The sequence below is a fragment of the Montipora foliosa genome, chromosome 11 (genome assembly GCF_036669935.1).
Source record: "Montipora foliosa isolate CH-2021 chromosome 11, ASM3666993v2, whole genome shotgun sequence".
NCBI lineage: Eukaryota > Metazoa > Cnidaria > Anthozoa > Scleractinia > Acroporidae > Montipora > Montipora foliosa.
In genome coordinates, this window is record NC_090879.1 from 1,332,104 (window position 1) to 1,357,103 (window position 25,000).

The window sequence follows — 25,000 nt, forward strand, 5'->3', positions numbered from 1 at the left end:
CACCCTAATCGCACCGAGCTAAAAAGACGGTGTCTGTCCGATGCATTGCAAGGGAAGAAGCGATGTATAAGGACTTCTGTTGATTATTTACGCTTGTGGTGGTTTCCTTTGTTACGATTTTGGAGGGACATTGAAAAAATTGTGAACCCGGAAGACGAGGGATTGACGAAAATTTTTTTCCGAAACCGGGGAATTTTCAGAGACCATTTGCGCCCTCCGTATTTTTGAACCAGGGACCTTCAGATCTTCAGTCTGACGCTCTCCCAACAGAGATATCTCGGCAAAGATGACATGGAGGGGGAATGAGGGCCACCCTAATCGCACCGAGCTAAAAAAGACGCTGTCTGTCCGATGCATTGTAAGGAAAGAACAGATATACAAGAACTTCTCAGACTATTTGCGCTTGGGGCGATTTCCTTTGTGATTTTCGGGGAAAATTAAAAAAATGTTGGACCCAGAAGATGAGAAATGGCGAAAACTTGTTGCCGTGCCCTGGTAATTTTCAGAACTCATTTGAACCAGGGACATTCAGTCTGACGCTCTCCGAACTGAGCTATCTCAGCAAGATGACTTGGAGCTGGAATGAGGGTCATGCTAATGGCACTGAGCTAAAGAAGAAGGTGTCTGTCCTATGTCTTGCAAGGTAACAACCGATGTATAGAGACTTGGGAAATCTGTAGTAACTAACCATTAACTACACCAGTAGTAAAATGGCAGAGTTTTTGTAGACTTTACAGCAAAACGATATTTTTCTCACGTTATCCACAAATCAAAACAGCACGACTTAAATACAATTTCTGGCTTCTGTCCTTAACTCTTTCACAAGCTTTTTAGTCGATCATTTTACAGTTCTGTGCTCCGCAACCAGGCCTTTGTATTAAAGGGTGGATTTGACCTTGCTTTAATTTCACTGCTTTTCTTGCGTAAATGGAAACTCGTTAGCATTACAAAAACGTGATTTACAAAAGAAAAGCAATGAAGTTTGTATCAAAGCAAGGTCAACTCCAGCCTCGCTTATATTCAAAGGCCTGATAACTGAGCACAGAACTGTAAAATAAATGGTCTATTCTGTAACTTAAACATGAAACTCCCAATTATATAAGGAAAATTGAACAGAAAGAACCTTGTATTTTCAACTTTCCTTAAACACAATTTCTACATAATTTTATGACCATTAAAGTCTATTGTAGACTTCATGAATTCTCAAATTTCATAAAGCTCATCTAGAAATCAATCAAGGTAACAGAACAAAGTTCGCAATACTAGTATCGATGGCCTTTACAGTTCATTGCCATTTTATATAAGTCCTGTTTCCTTTTTAACAAATTGATGTTCAGTTACACAGTTCAAATTATCCCCATCTGCATAAATTATGCATTTTTGAAACAACTTGGTGAACAAAATGTACAATTAATGTGCATTTCTTTCAATATGGCCCCTTTCCATAAGTGCTTACAGAGCAAGTAAAAAAGGTACCACAAAGCCTATTCTTGAATAAAATAATATACCAGTAATATCATTTGAAAGCAACTAGTTCGTAGAGAAGAGGTTGGCAGTTCAGTCCTTAATTAAACCAGCACTCAGGAATGTTTCCTAATTGTGTGGAATCTTACCTTCAAGCATTAAGCGCCAAACTGCATTTTGGGTTCCATCAATCAAATTCCTAACATAGCCGGGAAGATTGACTCTGCCTCCAGAAAGTGAATTGGAGTTTTTGTTTAGTTCACAGTTCGAACGTTATTATAATACGTTTTCAGAAATTCTTCAGTAAAAAGATTTGTACAGATCCACCATCGATTTTGGCCTTATTTAAGTTAAAATGTACATGTACCGTGGGAACCAAAGAGGCTGATTGGTGGGTTATGTCACGCATCAATATGATTGATTTTTTCATTTGTGTCTGGCGTCGGAAGTTTGACTGATGGAAGCCAAAACGCCATTGGCGCTTGAAGACGAATTCCGCAGAATTATGAAAATCGCAGTAACTACAATGTAAACATCAGCGACCAAAGTTTTAAGCCTAGATCTAAAAAAGATACCTTTTTATTTTATCTGGAATTTTCCTATTTAATGGTATGCCATTATTAACTTTAAGATCTTGACAGTGCTGGATCAAGGATAAAATGACATCAAAGGCTCAATAGTTTAAGGATGCAATGATTGTGTATGCCGCAGAATTAATATGCAGCACGGGAGTTTTAGGCTTTCAAACTTTTGAACTCACATTTTGCATGTATAATAAGTTTCATTCAGATACTGAAATTTCAAGCTAGTGAGCCTTTGACGTCACTTTTCCCTGGACCAGGCTTCTAAGGTCCAATCGGTCAGTTTTGCATGTGAGTGCTGGTGGACCGCGAAATCCAAAACTTACACTCAAAGTTAATGGCCTTTGAATAAAAGTCAAATTTCAAAATTTTGCCAGTCAGGTGTTTACAAACAAACTTTCAAAATCTGAAGAAAAAAAGGTAGTGATTTTTTTTATCACAGAGGCACTTTAAGACTGCAGTTCATTAATTAACGATGAATTATTGTTCCCTCAGTCTGTCTAATGCCAAATGATTTTAATGCCAAGTGTAGACTCCCTCAGAGACAAAAGGGTTAACAACATGTAGGTCCACTCAAAAACCACCCCCCTTAAAACCCTTTCTCTACTAAGAGCAGCAATGTCTTACAGACTTAATTGTGTATAATGACAGATGATTTTATTCGTCAATGAGGAATCGATCCTTCAAGGGTATGAGTGTCAAAGCAGTATTTCTGTTACCCGTTTAAGATGGAATACCCAAGTTCATATTAATTACCCTAAGATGTGACATTTTAACCCAATCACACCTCAAACGCCCTCGGACCCCTCCCATTGATGAGTAAATTGTCTGGCGTTGGAGTAACGTCTATTAAGGACGGTGCCTACTAATAATTCAAAGGTACGCGTTTTACCGAATATGCGGGAAAAGCAGATCTTAACAAGTGTTTTTGAAATTCAAAAAGAAAATTGGGGGTAACCACGCATTTTTCGAAGATAATCAACAAAATTTGTAAAAAGCTTTAAAATACAAAGCAATGTATGGCGTTCTTTTCCAAATTGAAGCTCAATTATCTCTGAAAAATGCGTGGTTACCCCTAATTTTCTTTTTAGATAGTAACCTAGCTCAGTTGCTAAGTTCTACTTTCTCTGCATAGTTTTAAACCGCACAAAAATATCCCTGTATTAATAAGCACCCGCAATAGGAAATCTGAGTATCTCAAGATGTGCAGAATGTATGTGCAATAACAATAGTAGGCACCATCCTTAAGTGTCACTCTCAGAAGTCAACGGGTTAACACTAGAGATCACCAGATATGAAAGCATGCATGTTGTTATTAATTGTCTGCTGCAATACAATCTGGTACAAAGTCGCTGGGTCAGTGTCCTACACTGGCCCTCACGCAGACCTTTCCTTAGAGGTAATTGCTGAAAATTGACCAATGTTGTCTCAAGTCAACAAATTTAGTCAGTTACTGTAAACTTGCGTGAAGACGGCTTACTCTTGATGCCATCAGACATTTCAAGCAGAGCCTCAGCAGCACCCTTCTCTGCTAAACTTTTGTTACATTGTGGAGATAATGAGCACAAACAAAACACTGATGAAAAAGAATGCAAAAAGTGGTTATCTCTTTCCAGCTTCCCTTGCATGAATGCAAATCCAAACCCAGTTCTCCATTGCCAAAGAAACCAACTACAGGAATGTCAGGGAATTCCTTTCGAAAAATGCCAGTCTCCACATTCCTTGCATTGTAAAATTTCTCCCCCCGACCCACACACGATACCATGAAACAAGCTGTGTTTGAATACTTATCACACGGAATGCCACATCTCTTTAACTTTTTCAAGCTTTGTTGCAAGCTTTCCGAAGTATCACCATGATGAACCATTGATATTGCTTCAACATTTCCTGATATTGCAAGTCCTACAACTCCAGTATTTTTGACTTCTTTGTCCACCATCAAAAATGAATCTACAAGTCCACCAAGTACAACCACGTCTGATTTACTCTCTTCATTTTTGCAAGCCTAAAACATAATAGGGTTAATCAATATTATTAAAGTGCAACTAAAACTCTAATATTTTTCGTCTCTAAAATATTAATCTCCCAGGCCCGGTTATTCGAAAGCCGATTAACTTAATCCAGGATTAGCGTTAACTTATGTTTCATGATTTCAATTTATTGGTGAAAGTTTCTTTCCTTATTTTGTTTTTCCAGATGACTTCGTCTAATGGGAAGTTTTGCCAAATATCAGTGTCGAGCAACATTTGGGAGTAGAGAAATAAAATCCTTGGTTAATTTTTAATCAACCGGGCCCTGGCCATTATTCGTACCTCAAAATTTCACTTTTATCTGCCAGGCAGGAGTGCAAAGTTATGAAAACGACCAACGACCGTGACGTGAGAGGCATGGGTCTATTCTTGATTTTACATCCCAAACTGCTTTGCAATGCAAAATCTCTTTGAAAACAAGAATGCAAAGCAGTTTGTGATATTACAAGTGAGAATAGACCCATGGTTTCTCACATCACTGTCATGGGTCCAAATTACTGCTCGTCTGCCAAGTTTATGTGGCTTGCATGGCATAGACAAAGCGGAATTTCGGGTAACAATGGTGTCATGTTTGTTTTGGATCAATCAATCAATTCTTTATTTGATAAAGCAGGTTAAAATTACAAAAATTACAAAGTAATAGTTGCATCGGCAGCTATCAGCTGATGTGGACCTGCTATGTAAAACTATTTAGAATATATGAAGTAAAATATAGACTAAGACAATTACAATTACAATTACTCCATATGCCCAATCACAAAAAGGCTGCCGTAAGGATAGGATAAGACATCTAAGGGAGACACTAAGGCGTTAGACAGAATAAAGTACTACATGTAAGTATAGCCAGTTCAGGCCGGCTTGGGAGTCAAAGGTTTAAAGATAATTGTTTATATGAAGTATTGTATTTAACACTGATGTGGCTGCACTGATGCATTTCTGGCTTGAACCTTTGAACCCTAAGTTAACCCAAAATGCAATGATCATTCTTGCTCAGAGAGACATATTACAACTGCAGTTCAGAGAAAGTCTCTCACACATTTCACTCCTTTTGGGATATTATATAAACTTTTAACCACAAAGCTCGCAGATAGCTTGAGAGTTTACAGTAGATAGTAGAGCAGTGCAGTGCATTCGCACAGTCACTAATCCACTGACACCTGAACCGCACGCCGTTTGCAAATTATTTAGAACAAATTTGTGACATTTTCCTTATCTAGAAATAATTAAAACTGCCACAAAAATTATTTACAAATAAGGCGCAAAACTTGTCGGATGATGTAAATATTATTTTAGGCATGTCCTGATTTATAAATAATTTTATTAATGGTGAAATGAATTATTATATATAATGAATTACACAACTTCAATTATTTATAAATCAGTCTGTCTTTAAAAAAGTTATTTACAGATCATTAAGTTAGACAAATTTATTATTTATAAACAATAAATTCCACCTTGCATGTAAATCCATTATTTATAAATAATGTAGTTTACCTAAAGTGAAAATCCATTATTATAAATGAAGTTATCTTATGTGCAGGCAAACCCAGTATTTATAAATAATAAAGTTGACTCCGAGGGTACATCTCAGAATGGGGTTTAGGACACACCAGTGCGCCAAAACGGCGGGAATTCTTAGCTTCCGAGAGGAGTCCGGTGATGGCTGAGCAACACCTTCAGATTACATTGAATGTGTGATTGTGTCTAATTATGCAGTTTTCTCAGAGTTCAGACTGGATTGCAGACTTATTAGCCTATCTATGTTGTGATCTGGACAGAGAAGGATTTCAGAAGTTGTAAGATAACATCGTATTAACATAATGCAAGCTTCTAAAAGTGCACCTCATTACCTCGAAAACGTGCACGGTGACCCCTTTTTTTTTTTGGCTTTTTGGCAAAAGTAGATCATTACCTTCTGCGTGGCAAGTTTAAAAAAATCTGTAAGTGGGAACGTTTTGGGCCAGAACGTCCTTAAATTTGTCTTTCACCAGAAACAATTCAATGAAGTGATATGCTTTGTCTCTGTAGTTTGTAAATGACAGTACATTTTTTTATGCCTTAGGATTTTTCAACTGGTCACACATTTTCAAGTTCAATTCGGTAACTAATCAACCAAATGAAATCTTCCCTGTCTCTCATCGCCATCAACGGCTACAAATATGTCAGGACAAAATTATGGCACTGAAATTATCGACTTTGCTAACATTATTTTACAAACTCGTTCCTACATGGATAACGATGAAACTTAATTTGATAATCTAGTTATCGAAGGTTCAAAATTCACTGGAAATTGTACTTAACGGAGTATATAACAAATGATCTCAATCAACTGACTGCACGAATAATGCCATCTGAAAAAGCACCAGATGCATTCAAGCTAAAAACAGGTGGCCATTTTGTTTAACTTCACGTTGAACATGCTGCTCAGGAGTGTCTCTCAGTGCTATCTGTGTCGTCCAGTCGTGGAATAATAGTGGAAAATATATAACAAGGATTCTTACGTTTATTTCTGATCAACAGATTGAATTTCTAATTTTCTTGGTTACCTTGAATCAAATGGAAAATTATGCAAGTGTTTATTCGATTGCATTTCAGACCCTCTGGAAAAAAAAAGTTTTCTATGTACTCTTTATGTTCCTTCCTCCCCTTCGAAAATTTGCCTCTTTCAGACCCCCCGTGTCCGTGACCCTCCGTGGGGGAATATGGATATTTTCTGGAACCACACAACACATTTAATTTTTCCTACAGTTGCCAACACCCTTTGGTACGAAAACCTTCAATTAAGCTTTACAGTGCGATGCGCCTTACCGTGGCCATCTAACAAAGTTTTTTACAAATTATCCCCAATAAGGGTGTGCGAATTTGATTGACAGTCATGCCTCCTTGCAAAGTTCGTACGGTTGTAAGTTGAACACCGTCGCGTGGGTTGTTTAGTTGACATATTCACACATAGTTGTCAAATGTGAAAGTTTGTTGGGTAGCCACGGTAAGGCGCGTTGCACTGTTAAAGCCAAATGTTCAAACAGCATGGTTTATCATTAAGTGATCATTGCCATTAACAAAGTTGGAACAAAGAAATATGATAAAACAAAATGCATCTTTGTTTTCATTTAGCTTTCATTCAATTAAGGGTTACAGGCAAAAACAATGGTATATACCATTAGCTTAGGACCCATTTTGCCAAATTTTAAGAATTTTTTTCCAAAGTGTTCATCATACCAAGTCTTATCAAGAAACTACCACAACAATTGAAAGAAAAAGAACAAAATACAGAGTAATGGTTTTTCGCTTTGTACTCTCATAACTCATTGCACACTCGGTCAGTATGCCACACATTGCCTTAACCCTTTCACGTCCCCTTTGACGAGTAAAATTGTCTGGCGTTAGACAGAGTAAAATCTATAGGTGGCACTATTGGGAGTGAAAGGGTTAATTAATTTGTTCAAAATAACAAAGAAGTCCTTCAAGATGTTTCTGCCGGGAACCTTTTTATAGCAATACTTTAATTAATTAATCCTAATTACCTTCCAAATTCCAGACGCTACCTTTCCAATGACATCAAGGTAAAAAGTGTCTCCTCTCGCAAACAAAAAAGCACACTTCACAGTCCCATCCACGGGAAGTTTTAAAGACTTTTCCCAACGATTCTTGTACGTTCTGTTATTCTTAACCTCTGTAAGTCCCAAATTAATCACATGGGCTGATGTACCTTCAACCTGAGGCATTAACATCACAGCAACACCCTCTGCCATTTCCACCTCTTCTGATACTCCATTGTCACCTGTTCCGATGATGCCTAATCCAACGCAGCCAATCAAAAAGCAGGAACTTGGCAAGCTGCCCTTTACCAAATTTAAAAGGTTTTTTACTTCATCCCGTCTGCTATCAAAATATTCCTCTCTTCGACTCACCAACAGAATGCATGCTGCTGGAACCAATGGTAGCTCATCTAAGAATTCTCTGACCCTGCTACCTAAGATATCCATAGAAAGCTATGAAAGAGAAAATCAATGTAAACAAAATAGGTTGAAGTCCTGGTGACATAACAGTCAAATAGTTGTTCAACAACTTTTCTCTTGGTTAAGGACAGTGCCTGCTAATTCAAAGGTTACGGAATGCATGGTTACCCCCAATTTCTTTGTGGATACCAAGAGCACTTGCTAAGTTCTCCTTTCTTCGCATGGTTTTGAACCACGCAAAAATATCCCTGTATTAATAAGCATCACCCGAAGGAAATCTGAGTATCTCAAGATGCACAGAACTTATGCACAACAACAATAGTAGGCACCGTCCTTACATGGATAAAATAAGGGGCAAGGTGCATAACTGTGAAATATTCAGGATCTCATAGCAAAGACATGAATGATGCCACTCCTTGTGTTAACAATGTGATAACATTAGATCCTCACTGCTCAATCAAAGGGTTTGTCCTGTGAGGGGGGGGGGGGGGGGGGGGGGGGGGGGGGGGGGGGGACTTTAAGGGTAGGGATGGTTATCAGAAATTTTGCATAAAATCCCTAAAGGAGACCATCTGGCCATGGGCCAGGCTTTTTTTGACCCCTAAAAGAGACCATATTTTAATATGTTTCATATTAATTTATCGTTATATTTTTTTGTGGAGGCAACCCTAAACGAAACCTTCACGGCTATATATGATGCTGTTTTGCCCAGAACACCCTAAGCGAGATGAAAATACGAAATTTACACCCTAAGCGAGAGGATGAGCATCCCCCCCCCCCCCCCCCCCCCCCTCCCTGGGTTTTTTTTCATTTCTATGGTTGGCACAGAATAGCAATATGAAGAATGTTTATAAAGAAATATTTTCTCTATGTGATCATGATTCACCTTAGTATCCTTTCCTTAGCAGCATGCATTTACACTTCCTTTAACACAATGGAGAAAGTAGGAGAAAAATGACAACGAGAAAAATAAAAAAAAAACGCAATCAATATAATTGCACTTTTCGATTTCCTTGAACTGAAAAAGTGGTGTTCTTGGGCTCGAAAAAAAAAAAATTTGTAATCCACTCATTAAATTAAGGGTAACGAGTTAAACAATTTCTCAGCTCAGAAAACCAAAGCTAAGGAGATGGTAACAACACAAGTGCGCGAACTTGAGTTTTTATTCTGAAAGACAATAACAAATTGATGACGATTGCAGTTGTTCACAAAGACATCCATCGATGTCCAGGATTCGAACCATTCTCTAAAGTAATTCCCGCTTTTCGGGACTAGAAATTTAAAATCGGTTTCTTTTACCTTCGACGTACATGGGGTGCTTTGCTCTTCGTGGTAGGTTACAAAACTTAGCCATCCCAACTTTTGTCTGGAACGAATAATTCTCTTCGCTGTGTCTCTCCATAACCGGCAAACTTGCATGCAAGCAAAAAGGGTTTTCGCTGGCAGAAAGGACAAAATATTTCTACGACCTCTGCTAGAAAAGGAACATTGGCAAACGATGAAATCCCACCCAGTTTTTTCGCGGCCATGACGATCGAAGGAATCCTTCAGGGGACGTTCGCGCTAATTGTTTGTGCGCAACGTTACTGCGCAGGTAACGCGACTGTAATATGTCACGCATTACTTCGAGCATTAGTGAAGTTGAGGTTTTAAAACCTTTGCAAAAACCGTGGACGATAAGTCTTGCACAGCGTTGGATCAGAGAAGATCGTGATCAGTCAAAATTGATTTAAAATATTTATGAAAGTCAAGTAGACTACTGCACGACTGATATTCGCGAGGTTTTATCAGTCGTGCACTAGTCTACTTGACTTTCATACAAATTTTTCAAGCATCAGTTAAAATAACATGGCGACAAAAACGCCGAGGAAAAAATTCCAGGCCGGCAAAAGAATGGCACATTTATTTCCGAATCATCATGAAACTTCAAAGAGAAGTGAGCGGGAGGATGGAAAAGCTCTGGAAAAGGTAGCTGATCGAGTAGACTAGTGGCTGAAAGTTTGGAAAACTCGAGGACGAACCGTTGCGTAAATTTAATGGGGCTGTTTCTTTTTATGTTTTTTTATTACCCTACGAACTTAAGTTCAAAGTGAATGCATGTTTTTAAAGTTCTTTTCCTTTACTTTCGTGAAAATTGAGCAGTATATTTTCGTCCGTCCGTGAATAGTGCGGACCTGCGTGGAAACAATCAGCGATTGAATTTCACAAAAAAACACACTCCAGAGGATGAGCATGACGGCAATGGAGAGATATTATACAAAACACCAACCAAATGAAGATGATGACCCCTGCTTAAAACTTCGTTGCTATGCTCGAGAAAAGTTTTTTTTTTTCGGTAAAAACCTTTCATCTCTTCAACGATCGATCCTCTCTTGGGTTCCAGTCCTTGCCCGACAGGTCACGCAAAAGCGTGACAAACGAACTTTTCCAAGAGCTTTGCAAAATCACATCGATTTTACTCGTTCAGATCATCGGTGACCCCTATTTTTTTTAATCATGAATCACTTACTTTACTTACTATCTACAAAATATGATGAAATGAAAAAATTCTCACCGTAAGAAGTTATCTTTTTTAACATTTTCTTTCCTCGTGCCATCGAATTCCGGTAGTGGTTGCAACGGATAGAGCTTACGAAAACGCTCGTCGAGGATGAACTCTACTGTTTACCACATCCCTAGCGGCATACAATTATATCTAAAAATCTCACTCCTAAAAACCTATGCACGGAAACTTTCACTCCAACAGTTTATTTTTATGATTTTTTTCGATGGATGAGCAGATGAGCCTACATCTCGCTATTATGACCGATTTCTCGAAATTAAGGCATTTTTCCACTGCCATTTTCTCCGAAACAAAGTCGGTGACCCCCATTTTTTTTTTTTTTCATTTTTGGAGTAAGTACTTTATGACCTAACTCTAGGCGAGAAATGAAGAAAATCTCACCGTAGGAAGATTTTGGCGCTGAGTGAATGATGCCACTTTTCCCTAGATCCAACCCTCTGAAGTCCAGTCGGTCAGTTTTGAGCGTGAGTAATGGTGGACCGTGAAATCCAAACCTTGCACTTACAGTAAACATAGTTAATAGAGGGAACTGGTTCAGAAGCTTGGCAAACATCCAAGGAGCAATTAACAAAGATACTAAGATTTAGGTTGGAAAGTCCATGTACGACCGTGCACAATCTTTTTGTCTTGTGCTCATACACTATGAATGAATTACGTAATCAACAAAGTTTCTATTTGTTAGTTCCTCAGTACGGAGTAAACAACTATTGTGTTTAGTGCACGGTCAAGACCAAAAAAGAGAACAAAAAACCTACAACAACAAAAATTTGTTGGGTTTAATAACCATTCCCCTCTATTGACTATGCAGTAAACACAGCCTTTGGATAAAAATAAATTAAGCTCAAAAGTTTGCCAGTCAGGGGCTGGTTGGTCGAAGCCTGGTAAGCGCTAACCATTGGTTAAGAGATATCAAACCTATAGGTTTCTATGGTATTTAACGCTGTTTAGCGCTAACCAAGCTTCAAGCAACCCGGGCCAGGTGTTTCAGCAAACTATGACACTTTCAAAATCTGAAGAAGAAAAGGAAGTGATTTTTTTATCATAGTACCACCTTAAACGTTGTTCCATTCAAAAATTTGATTGTGTTCCCTTGTTCCCGAAATTACTTCCAAATTTCGATGTTCCCCAGTCTATGTCTTTTTTCGCCTTTTTTCAAAGAAAACCCCTGAAAGAATTCTCTTCGTACCATTAAACAGATGACTTATACCAGGCCCAAGTCTGGAGTTGACCGGAACACCTTATGGAATAGAGGACCTGTCATTTGGGAACAAACTTGCTAAATTTCCAGAGAGCCTAACCAGTTTTAAAAATACTAATAGAAAATTACATGCCAACTTTGAGGTGTCGTAATTTAACAAAGAAGCTGTTGTTATTGTTAAGAAATCAAAAGACTTTATTTACTTTTGACTAATGTACCTGGCATATCTTATAAGTTTACTTCAAAAATCATATCATAGTTAAATATCACATTTGTAATTTTTTATTATCAGTGTTTGTATTTTTTTGTATTTTGTAGTTATTTGTACATCGTAGGTCCACATCAGCCCTATGGCTGCCTTATTTTTAACCTACTTACAAATTAAGTAATGTATGTACAGGGGCACCCAACGACCAATTTGTTGTAAAATGTATTATTATACCCCAGTTAATGAAAAAAAATGTTATTAAGGCATTTTCAGTCGTTTTTCAGTGTTGCTGGGAAAATATTATCTGTTCCTTTTTCCCAGCAAGACACACAAGAAAATTTCCCAGCCAGCTAGATATAAATTGGTTGGTTTCCCAGCCAGCCGATCAAATTTATTTCCCAGCCAGAATTCCGCGCGCTTTCAAATCCCTTCGATCCAAAACGACCGAACAAAAGCGACAAAACCGGGACAAAACAGGTTTTTTCCGCAAGCGCAATCACTCTGACCAGCCGTCGTATGTTTGTGACTACTGTCTGGGAGAGGGAAGGGGTTCTGTTTTTTTTTTTTTTTTTTTTTTTTTTAAGTCGTCCTCAGTCTTCAGAGTTTCTACAGCCAGCTCGGGTTGAAATGCCAGAAAAAGTCAGTAATTCCCAGGCAAAACCTCTATCAATAACAAAATTTCCCAGCCAGCTCATAGAAACACCTGTATTTTTTTGCCAGCCAGCAAGATTGCTCTGGGGAACAGATAATGTGAGGAACAGATTCGCTGGGTGCCCCTGTATGTATCTCTAAAATGGTTTACGTTGTTTTGTTCCCCTACTCCCCAGTTAAAATTTTTTATGTTCCCTCGTTCCCCAATTAAAACCCCTGGGTAGGCCTTCTAATTGGACCTAAACAAAAGTTTTTAGGCTTAAGCATTAGTGAACGGTTAGGACTGTTTCTGTATTGGTAAAACAATCACTTGTGACTTGTGACCTGTGTTTTGTACCAGCTCCTCTCACGAGGGAAAGCGCTTTTTATGGGGACATCGTTTTTTGAGTGAACCTACAATCCGGGTCAAAAGACTTCGGGACACTTGTCAAATTTTGGGCGCGAAAAGTAGAGAATTTATTGTAAATATAATGCCATCGTTATATGAGCAAGGTGTGTTCTTCTTTCGCTGTTTTGGACAGGAAAAAGGTGGAAACAAGACGGCCTGGGTGGGGATGTGCCCACCTGGGTACCCTCCACCGCTTAGCCTCTACCAGAGCTAGTTTCAGCTGGATTTTGCTACCTATACTAGAGTAAACTTTCCAAATCACTCCTATCCTAGAGTAGCTGTTTTCCAGAAACTGAGGTCACTAGTACAGTCTAAAGCAAAGCCAAACAAAAACCTTACACCACAATCACTTCTTTCTTAAAAAAAGACTTATTTTTACTGGTCCAATAATCGCCAAGCACGTACGTACGCAGTATCAAGACAATAAATTGTTTTTAATTTTAACCAGTATTAATACCACCGAGTTCAGTCGAAATCCGATATTGACAGTTAAGAATATCCAGTAGCGTTTTATTGGATGGTCATCTATTCAACGCTGTTGAGGCTGAGTCGTGAGAAAATTTAAACCTTGGCAGTGGCTGTTCTATCACACTTAATAGACAAAATTGATTCAAGGGAGGCTTAGGTTAATAGCTCTTAGAGCAGACCGAAGATCATTTGAAGGGTCCTTTCTTCTGCCGAATTCAGTCAGAGGAACCAACAATTTGAAGGGATGCAGTGTGTGTGTTAGGAAGTCTTGCGCAGACTCTTTCCTGATTACCTTTCACACGAAAATAAAAAGAGACATGTATGTTGTATGTCCAACCATGACAGTATAAAACCAAGAGCTTAGTGACAGGTAGGTGGCTAATTCCCATATTCGAGACTACAATGAAAATGATAAGCAAAATTAATGTTAGATGTGGTCGACCAGAGGCATCACACGTAAAGAACCAAATCAACCTTGTCCCTAGGGCTTTTGGGCCCTGGGAACTAGGTTGGGCCAAAAAGCGTGAACGCTAACAAGGGATTGTCATCTTTGGCCAGAAAACATACCCCACAAAATCTGTGCTCTACCTTTTATTGCATAGCGAGTACGTAAACCCCACAGAATTTTACGGGATGAGACAGATGAGATTATGATTTATAGTGTTTAACCAAGTGAAGCACTTTTTCCTCAGTTCTTTAATTAAGGTCTCAGGAAAGGTCAATTTGGGAATCTCGCGCAAGTTTTGTTTTTGTTTTGCAAATCCGTGAAAACCGGTGGGCTTTAAAGTACATTTTCCCGAAAACAAAAATCGGAAAGTTAATTTAAAACAGCTAAAAATCGCTTTTCTTTGTTTCCCGCCATTATCTGCACGCGAAAAAGGATTGACGTATGTCATGGCAATCACACATGAAAAGATCGGATGTCAATTGACAGCCTTCTCAGCCTTCACGCACTATCTGCTAGCTTAGCACGTGCCCGAAACGCTGATTGGCTCAGCATAATTGTCTTTCGTATTTTCAGCAGACACTGAACTGCATGCGAAATTGTTTTTCCTAGGGCTTAATTTAATATGGACGCCAAAATTACAACTTCTCGCCACCTGTCCAGCCGCGTTTTTTAAGGTATCGCTACCAAATTTTCAGTTCTAACTAGACGATTGTACTACCTCAAATAAAGTGTGAGGAATTTTTCGTTTGTCTTTGGAAGAACTAATTTTTATGGCACTTTTTCTGCCCCAATTAAGTATGAGATGAGTTTCGACTTCGTGCGCTGGATATCTTCTTCAATAGCACTTGTGCGTGATGATGTCTGACAAGCTGATTTCAGCACCAAGCCTCGAATTCGAAACCCAAACTTGTAAACATTTTTTTTTTTTTTTTTTCGCTTGATGATCGAGCTGAATCCAAAGGAACAAACTGGAAAGACGAAAACCACCTGCAAAACAGTTACTGCATATCCAGAGGGGGTGACATGAATAATTTTGTGCAAAACGAGGCTTGGTGGTGAATTTTTGAGCATATAACGTCATTCATGCATCAAGGCCGTAAAAATATAAAATTTCTCACAGGGCAGTGAAGGGCATTAATCTGTGACTATAATAAAAATAAATGTACCAAAGTGCATCTCTATGTTTTAGGGAACAGGAGCTTCTGGCAGCAGACTCGGTAGTCTAGATGTATACCAAAAAACTAAAACTTCATTCAAATAATTTCAATCTATTAGATTTAATATACTGATATTATAGTTTGACCCTTATAAAAACAAATAGCGGCGTGACAATTTTATTTTCTGCGGGAGCTCATTTTCCCATACCGAGACATAAGATCACCTGGAATGTTGGTCAACCTGTAATCCCCTGATGCTTAACTAACAGAGGCAAACCGCGTAGTAAATATAGGCAACTGACGCTTTCTTTAGCAAAACTCTTGGTGGAGACTATGTCTTCCCTTGGCATACCTAACCAAGTGAGCATTTTTTAACCCTTTAACAAATCATTAATTATTGCAAAAGATCATCTTCCCTCAATATCACTTTAAAAAACTAAGAAATAATAAATTATTATAATTCTTGTGAAGTTCTTGTAAAATGTTCAAACAGTTTAAACATAAAAAAATGATGGTTTTTTTTGAGGAGGGCAATGTTCTTTCTTTGTTCATAATAATAATTATTCTATTAGATGTTATATAGAGTGTTCACGGATTTGCATCAGTAACCTTGTTTTTCCACCGAAACAACAGGAAAAACGTTTGGCATGATAATAGAGCTCCGCAAGTTGCCCAAGAGGATTAGTTGGGTACACCAAAAATAGCCACCGTTCCATTGTTTGAGTACACACCAACCAGGGGCATATCCAGGATTTTTCTTAGGAGGGGCTGCACCACTAAGGAATTGGGTAAGTCTGACTGGTGACGTTTTAGTTTTTTTTTGGGTCCAGAATACCAGTTGTATTAGAAAGCGGCAGTCCATCTCAGGGAGGAAGGGGGGGGGGGGGGGGGTGCACATCCGCTGCATCCTTCCCCTACATCAGGCCCCTGCCAACATGGCCGCACTTTATTACAAATAACTATACATAAAACAGTCATTGGTTTCTGTTTCGATGTGGTGTTTCTGTTTTCTGCTTGCATGATGCTGTAACCTTGTTCCAACGAAATAAGTGAGGGTAAACATCATGCATGTAAATACCCGGCAGTACATGGAAACCCAAAAACAGAAGGACAGAAAATTTGTTAATTGATGCAGTCTTGAATCTTGTTTTGGATCATCTTGTTGTCAGGGGACAGAAAAAGACGGTAAAAACTGAAATGGGGAAAAAAAAGTTTAAAGCCATCATACCAGTCTCATTCATTTTGCCTACTGACTCAGGAGACATTTATTCTACCAAAACAAACTTAATGTGAAAACATGTGAAAATAAAAATTTATTTTGAATTTACAGATTGTAAAGAAATCTAAAGAGAATGATCACAAAGATGTTATTCAGACAGAAAACAGTGTGTGAGGAAATCCTGGAAAGTTCAAATATACAATTCCATAAATTAACTTAACTATACAAGGACAGGAAAGTAAAGGAAAGGAACTTTGCTTTAGTGTCTAGTCGTTCTAGTGCTTTATTATATCTCTCAGATAGTACGCGCGCTGTAATTGGTTAAATTAGCGGGCCGTATTCTACAGTACGGCCTGCTGTACAGCCCGCTAAATTTAAAATTTCGACAAAACATCATCTAGCGAGTTTTTCATGTCATTTCTGTTGCATAAACTTGTACTGAAAACTGTTTGAATCTTGCAAGCAACTATTTCAAACTTAACAGCTAAGAAGATTTAGTTTTTGGGATTTTGGCACGGCATTCGTTGTGGCAGTTGAAACTTCCGCTTCACATTGACTACTTTCCTTGCCCACGTGCCGGTTAACCTCAGAGATATAATAAATATGTTACTAACCTCGTTTTCTCGGTCCGTACTGTAAGTTACGGATCCTCGTTTTTTCCTGTTGATTTATGGCCCACGCGCTTCGCACTTGGGCCATAAATCAACGGAAAAAAACTTGGTCCGTAACTTACAGTACGGACCTCGAACTCAGTTAGTAAGAGGTATGGAATTCTATGTGGGGACACTGTACAGTATTTAAACTGAAATTAACAATTAACTCGATCAAATCAAGTCAAATGTTGGTTTTTGGGAGAGGGGAAAACTGGAGTATGCAGAGTAGAGAACCAACAAACTCAACCCACATATGACGCTGAGTCTGGAAATTGAAACCTGGGAGACATTGGTGGGAGGAGAGCGCTCTCACCACTGCGGGACCCTGCAGTTCATTGAGCTCACATGGGATGAAAAGGAAAGGAAAAGGAAAGGAACTAATTAATTCAAGTGTCTAGTCGTTCTAGAGCTGGAGCACTAATTGGGGACACTGTAAACTGAAATATATTAACAATCAACGTAAATCAAGTCAAATGCTGGTTTTTGTGGAGAGGAGAAAACCGGAATACCCAGACAAAACCTCTCAGATTGGTGGGAGGCGATCAAGTGCTTTCACCACTGCGCCATCCCTGATGTAGTGTGTGAACTTGCAAGTAACCAGCTACCAGATAACTGCTTCATAACTCAGGTGGTGGAGCAGAGCAGCACAATGCATGAGTAGAAATCTCGTTCAACTCTGGTTTTCTTTTCATAAATTCGTGGGAATGTATACAATCGTAATGAGGCAAGAGTTGAAATAGTGGCAGGTTGTCTTTGTTGAATTTTAGAATAGTACCCCAGAGTTCAATGTAAGATATTCTTCACTCATTCATCGAGTGGACCGCTTCAGGGGAACACACAAACCCAACAAACTGATCTGCTTCAACCGCCATAATTGCTAAAATGCATGGCTGACTTGTCTAATTAGTGTTGCGGTAATTGATATAGGTTGGCAACAAAAGTGATTTGACAAGTTGTCGAGTGCCTTTCTAGATATGTATACATGTATTTATGTAGTTAAGCGAGTGGCTTCATAGTTCAGTTGGTAGAGCATAGCACTAGCATCACAGAGGTCATGGGTTTGAATCCTGCTGTAGCCACCTGTATTTTTCAGGTGAGTACACTGTATAAGAGGACAAGAATAATTATTTATTATAATTGCTTAATTGAATTGTCCAGATAAGGATCACTTTTTCCTTTCACAGGTCCGGTAGTTTGTATTATTAATGTATTACTAATATAAAGTACCTACCGTAAGAGAACCTAAGTCTGTATGCATTATTTAATTAGTGGAATGTGTTACATGTCATCTTGATAGCGTAAGAACAAGACTGTGTGAGGGGATTGATGTTTCGAGTGATACTGCAAGCAGGGTTCGTACCCTTTTTAATGTCAAATAGTCAAGGATTTTGAAGGACTTTCCAGGAACCTTCTTTGAAATTTCAAGGTCTTTTTTTAGTAAGAATTTACCACAAACCAAGCAAAAATTCGAGAACGTTATACTTGTTTAACTGAACATTTGTTTTCACTGGCTTCATTCAACGCATAATATTTTTCAGTCTTGATCAATAAAAAATCAAGGACTTTCAAGGACCAAAAAATCGATTTCAAGTACTTTCAAGGCCTGAAATCGGACTTCTGGAATCCAAGGGTTTTCAGGGGTTTTCAAGACGCATACGAACCCTGTGCAAGGAAGTAGTGTAATTTTACTTAGTGTCACAGGGGCGGATTCAGAATGTTTCTGAGGAGGGGGTCCACCATAATGATTAAAGAATGGCATAACTGACTGGTGAAATTTTTTTTCTCTGAATACCAGTTGTAATAGAAGGCGCATGGCCATCCCGGGGAGGGGGGTGTGCACCCCTGCACCCTCCCCCTAGATTGCCGCTGTGTCAATAGAGTAAAGTTGTGTAATGTAGTCTACTCTTTTACATTAAATAAAAAATCATACAAAAAAACTTACTTTGTCTTTTAGCTGTTGGCATAGGCGTAAAGCTGCTCCAAAAAGCAACATAGCATCATTGCGTCTGGGAATTGAACAGTCCACCTGTCAACCAAAAAGATTTTGCTTGGAAAGGCAATAGGTGATTGTTGCATGAAATATTACCAAAGTGTCTTAATGTATTTATTAATCTACAGTAGGATGACGTGACAACAATTTGATAGTGCAGCCCTACAATCTTGTTTTGCCGACTTCTTTTCAATGGAGAAATACCTACTACTTTCAAGACAGCTGGATCAGCTTGGAACACAGAGATGATGTCCAAGGATGAAACACGGAAAACAACAAAACAAACCCAGCATGGCATTTTGACCAAATTTAAAGGGGCTAGGTCACGCTATTTTATTTAATTTTGTTTCATTTTGTTAATTATGAGCTCTAAACGTCAAATTGGCAGAGCAAGAGTCTTTCATTTGCAAAATCACCGCCACATAACAACTGAGAATGATTTTCCAGCTTTGTAAATGACATTTTGATAAAGATTGATATAAATTTGAAAAAAGGTGGGCCGACGTTTTTCAAATTTAACCAAATTCAATCCACTTCAATCCTCTCCAGTTTTCTCCATCCATGTCCCTTCTTGGCTTCCCTGTGTTTTGTTAGAGTTCCTCTATACATGTAGTTTTGAACAGTTATTTTGATATTTTAGTTAATTCTATGACCATTCGATCAGTGCTGAAATTGCCTTAACTTGCGTGACCTAGCCCTTTAAGGTAGTGAAAAGCTGCAGTTCGCTCTTTTGGTCTTGACAAAATGCGAGCCAGCGAGCCATGTGAGTTTGCATTTATGTCTTGGCACCATTTCAAATAGTGCTGATAAACAGTACTTAAGTCCAAGCACCCATTTTAAAACAGTTAGCTTTCAATAACTGAGAAGCTCGCATTTTGACTTGCATGGCTCGCTACTTTGTAGCTCACTATTATTATTGTACAACCTCAGCCCTTTCAGTGACATCACTTGACTGTGATTTCTTCATAAGTAAAAGAACTCAAAAACACCTCTAAGCAGTAGAAAAGAATGATAACCAACACTAGCTGTTACTGCCAATGACATCAGTCCAACTGAGGATTCAAAGCATGTTTCTTGTTTCAGTGTAATAATCTCTTTTTTCTGCATGGGGAATTAATTCTTTAACTAGATATGTATATGCTGCAAATTTTACCTCAAAGTGACTTGCAATTTCCATCCACTTGCTGTTGTACTCACTAGTCAAGAAAAAGAGTGCTTTCATTGATTTCACAAATTTTTCAATAGTTCTTTTCTGCAACTAAAGTATTTTAGGTTTTGTTTTACACCTTTTAAGTGCAGGGATGGCACCAGTGGTGAGAGCACTAACCATATTGCCTCCCACCAATGTTGTCTGGGTTTGATTTCCAGACTTAGCATCATATGCACAATACAGTACAATTCCATAGGGGCTTTTCAGGGCCAATGAAACACAATCAAACATAATGACAGAACTGTTAAGAAACCACTTGGCTATTTACAAATGCGGCTGAGAAGTTGAACCAGGCACTACCAGGAACAAATTCAATGAGTGGTTGGAATGGGTCTTGAACCAGGAACGCCCGATCTCAAGGCAAGCATCCTAACCACTAGGCGGCACATACTGCCTCCTATGTGGGTTGAGTTTGTTGATTCTCTACTCTGCACCAAAAAGTTTTCTCCGGGTACCCAGTTTTCCCCTCTCCTAAGTTTCCCTTGTCGCTTTCAGTTTACAGTGTCCCAGTAATTAGTGCTCCAGCACTAGAACGACTAGACACTTAAAGAAAGTCCTTTCCTTTCTTTCCTTTTTCTGCTCAACACAAACTAAATCAAGTCATTCTCTTGCCTGTCACTCATAAAAAATCAAGTGAAGCTATGATCCACACAGTTTAATTATAAGAACGCAATTTTAGCAATTGCATAGAGAAGCCAGAAAATTTGAGGACTTAAAGCAAGGTTTGAACCAGTGATCTCGCGAATCATGCCGGTGCGATGCTCTAACCAACTGAGCTGATGATGGGAGCTGGTCATTTGTGGACCCACAGCCTCTGCGAGGCTGGTGCAATGCAGGCTTTTAGCCAGGCGGCCGTCCAGCCGTCCAAACGACGGCCAGTTCTCAGAAATGGGAGATTTTCGACGGCCTGTTTTGGGCGGGCCATTTACGAGCTTCTGTGCTTAATGTAACAAAACAGTGTCTATAAATTAATAAAACTACATTTCTTTTTGCTCTCAAGAGTTGTTTTAGTATTTTTCTTCTATATTAACACTTTTTTAGCGAGTTTCCTTTCTGTTTTGATCAATTGAATCAAAGTTGAGCGAAGCGATTTCACAGGCAAAGCCACTGTTCAGTGATATTGACTTACCAAGTCGTCCCCAGGCTACTTTGCCGGCTGCTATAAATAAATACGCACGTGGAGATTATTTATGAGGATATGAGTCAAAGATCATGCGCCTTCCAACTCGGTAAGACGATCTCACGGCTGCAAATGTTATTGTAATCGCTTGATTGTATTCTGCTCTGTTCAAGCGAAATCTGGCGGGCATTACAACAAAATAGCCAATCATCCAATCATCGTAATATTGCTTTAGGAATACTAATAGTAGGTGAATAGTTAAAGATTGTAGTACCAGAATGCAGTTCGACCAACAAAGCCACGCATATCCGTTCTTTCGTGTAAATCATGGCTTGACAACTTCAAATTTTTATCACTCTTCATAACAACTGGAGTTCCTATCTCAAATATAATTCAATGTTAAACAAGGTAAGTTGAGGAAAGGATAGCTTAGTAAAATTATCAAAGAAAAACAGCGGTTTAATAGGTAAATTGAAAGACGTTTACAGCTGTCAGAATCGCGGAAATCGCTTCAATTTTTCAAAATTTTCTGGGGGAGCATGCCCCCAGACCCCCCTAGGAGCATGGCGCCGCATGGCGCCGCAGCTATGTGGGCCGAAGGCCCACATAAAATTTGGACTCCCACTTTCAAAATCCTGGCTAAAAGCCTGGTGCAATGCTCTACCAACTAGACTATGAAGCCACTCCAGTTGGAAGCAGGTCAATTTGTTGAGCTCATGTGTTTCAATCTGTGAAAGGACTCAATGAATGAAATTAATAAATGTATGTATTTGAAGAGTGGGTTATAGAGTATCCATCACTGTCTTAAATGTAGTCCAGTCTAGAGGTTGTAAATTACCAGTATTTTCTGATATTAGGGACCTTCTTATAAATAATAAGGCTTTCCTTTTCTCCAGCAGAACATAAAATTAATGAACTTCAATGAGAAGGTCCTGATCTTTGTTTTGATACGACTCAAAGTAATAAATTGCTTAAAATTATTGTGAAATCCAACTTACAACGTTTGTCCAATTGGATCGTTGTCCTGGAGTTGTTTCTTCAGAAGAGTTGAAAATAAAGAATATTAATAAATTATTATTTTATTGTTAAGCAGCTAATAATAAATTGACTACAACCTTAAAGAACAGAGGAGTACTACACTTACAGAGCCTTGTGGAGGAACTGGAAGTGTGGTTAAAGTGTAGACTGACAAAAGAAGCTTCTCACTGTTAACACAAAAGTATGCAACAATATCCTCTGGCATACCAGGCTTGAACACCCTCTGAAAGAAATTAACTCTGTAAGCAGGAAATGTTACAATCATATCGGCAAATACTTAACACAGGTCAACAACCAGGCCCAAGTGGAAGCGGGGCAAAACCAGAAGTTTCAACCATTGGCGATTGGAAACTGCATACAGTGGTTGGTAATTTACAGCAAATCAGCTCAGGTTACCTAGTACTTAGTATATGCACACACAAAACATGGGCAACAGCCGTGGGGGAAGATTGTTTCGATGCTTTTAACTATTGCATGAAATGCTCACTCTCCAGCTGAAAAAGGTCGCTTCAAAAACCCTGGGTTTACACATGTAGAAGATCATGATAGGTATGTGCAGGGAATACAACTTGCCATTCAAAATTTTTTAAACCAGTTCAAGTTTGATTTCCTTTTTCAGATTATGATGAATATTAGGTCTGCAAAGAAAAATCAAAATCAAGCTAGTTTGAAACACTTTAAACCAGGAAAAATTTTGAACCACAACATAATAACAATAACTTTTAAAAACTGCAATATAGATATCAAATTTCCAGTATTTTCATTGGCTTGCCGTATACAGGCTATCAGTTCATATACCTGCTGTATAGTACCTAATATTATGGTCAAGGAATGCATCAGCAAAAAAGCGAACTGAAAACACTTTAATTTGCAGCTCTGAGAAAAAATGGCTAACAAAACCCCTTTTGGACCGGAATTGACCGAGGCAGAAATCAATGCTTTAGTTGACAACACTATCCCGGGAACATCATGGAGTTTTTAATAAAACTGTACAATATTATTATTCTACTTGGGCTTGCTGGATATAAAATAATTATAACCAACTCAGTGCTATGTGCCTCATTGGTTTAATCTATCTCTTCATATCCAGTGTGCCCTCGTAGAATAATAATTGATAATTATACAAAGGCTGACAATGGGTGATAGACTGCTTCTATGTGTTAATTTTAACTTCGTTAAATGATACGTATGTTTTTTTTTATAAGTTCTGCATTAAAACAACTTAAAATTCAAGAATCATGTTTAAAGTTACATGTACCTGGTTTCCGGAAGTCAACATATCTAATACTGTTGTTTTATCAGGCAGAGATAATCTGGATTTCCCTCTAGTTAAAAAACTTGTTATTTCTTCAACAACCTGGGAAAACAATATTTAAATGCAAAACCAGGGCATGAGCTAAGAACTCCCTCATTGCATGACTTGTATTATAATAAAATAGAGCTCACTTACATGTAACCTGTATTGTAAAAGGTACAGATGGTTGAAAATTGTTCTTCAAAATAAACAAGGATGTCAAAAAACAATCACTTAACATGACGTGCAAAGTACCCTATTCGCTCAAGTAAATGCTGCATCATTAATTAAATTTTGAGCATGTCCGATGCAGCTGTTATTTAAGGGCAGCATTTACAAACTCATATTTCTCAAATTACCGACAAAATGGTGCATCATTTGTAAAATAATGCTATTTAAAATAGAAACACATTAAAAGTTCCAATGTCTCGCATAAATACAATCATGATTGTCAATGTTCAGAGAATTAACTGTGTACATGTTTTTTTTTCACAATCCTTGAATAAAAACCGCATTGTTCTGATTGGATGCGATGTTTATTGGTATTTTTCCTTCTATCTGCAGCATTGATTCAAGGGTGGCGTGACAAAGGTTAAAAAATTATAGTACAACACAAATAAGGGAATAGTAATTAATATCTGACCATATATCGGCCAACTAATCTGTGTGGGCACTGGCTAATGAATTGACTGCCACCCTCCTAAATAATGCATCAGCTGGAAAATAAGCAAAGTGTTGGCCTTCCACAAATTGACTCAAATTAATTTAAGTACGTCATATACTGTAATAATATTAAGCTACAAATGTATGCATCCCATCTTTCAAGTCATCAATTTGAAAATGCCAGGATCAAAATCAACATACATGTACCAGCATTGCAGAAGTTTGGGGATTATGCATCGCACAATAGATACCTAATTGAAAGAGAGAAATGATCCTAATGCACTTATCTGTGGACAATTTAAGCAATAACTGCTTAAATTGTCAATTATAGACACCTGAAAATTTCAGGTGGCTCCAGCAGGATTTGAACCCATGACCTCTGGGATGCCAGTGCAATGCTCTGCCAACTGAGCTACTGTTACTGTATTAAGCCACATAGTTAGGAGCATGTCAATTGGTTGGACACCTAATTGATTGATTTATTATTATTCACCTTGCTGACTTCTTGTCCTGATGAGCAACTGCAATTTCTTTTAGTTTCTTTGATTTTCTCTATGGCAAGTTGCAAGTAGTTGATAGCATCTTGAATCTAATCAATTTTGAAACGATAATAATATTATAACATTATGTACACGTTGCAGGTCATTTTGTTCCTTACACTGTAGGTTAATTAATTTGCAACCAAACTAGGCAATTTT

General features: G+C 38.3%; 2 protein-coding genes across 3 annotated transcripts in view; both read right to left on the reverse strand.

The window, feature by feature from the left end:
• Positions 1–1,405: 1,405 nt before the first annotated feature.
• On the reverse strand, positions 1,406–9,563 carry LOC137975225 (F-box only protein 22-like). Its single transcript, XM_068822313.1, is given in 5 exon segments — positions 1,406–3,672; positions 3,675–4,050; positions 7,600–8,067; positions 9,334–9,494; positions 9,497–9,563. Coding segments are annotated over 5 exon segments (1,257 nt in total). The 3' UTR covers positions 1,406–3,487.
• Positions 9,564–13,789: 4,226 nt separating this feature from the next.
• LOC137975610 (protein rogdi homolog) overlaps positions 13,790–25,000 on the reverse strand; it is a 17,486-nt gene continuing 6,275 nt past the window's right edge. The window contains exons 7-13 of one of the 2 annotated variants that reach the window (XM_068822739.1): positions 24,796–24,891; positions 23,604–23,702; positions 22,452–22,568; positions 22,306–22,343; positions 20,131–20,173; positions 18,930–19,013; positions 13,790–13,907 (exon numbers count right to left, since the gene is read on the reverse strand). In XM_068822739.1, the coding sequence (XP_068678840.1) occupies positions 13,806–13,907; positions 18,930–19,013; positions 20,131–20,173; positions 22,306–22,343; positions 22,452–22,568; positions 23,604–23,702; positions 24,796–24,891 (579 nt within the window). In that variant the 3' untranslated portion in view covers positions 13,790–13,805. Of the gene's footprint in view, positions 13,908–14,652; positions 16,308–18,929; positions 19,014–20,130; positions 20,174–22,305; positions 22,344–22,451; positions 22,569–23,603; positions 23,703–24,795; positions 24,892–25,000 lie in introns of those variants that run through there. The other variant, XM_068822740.1, reaches the window with a different exon arrangement.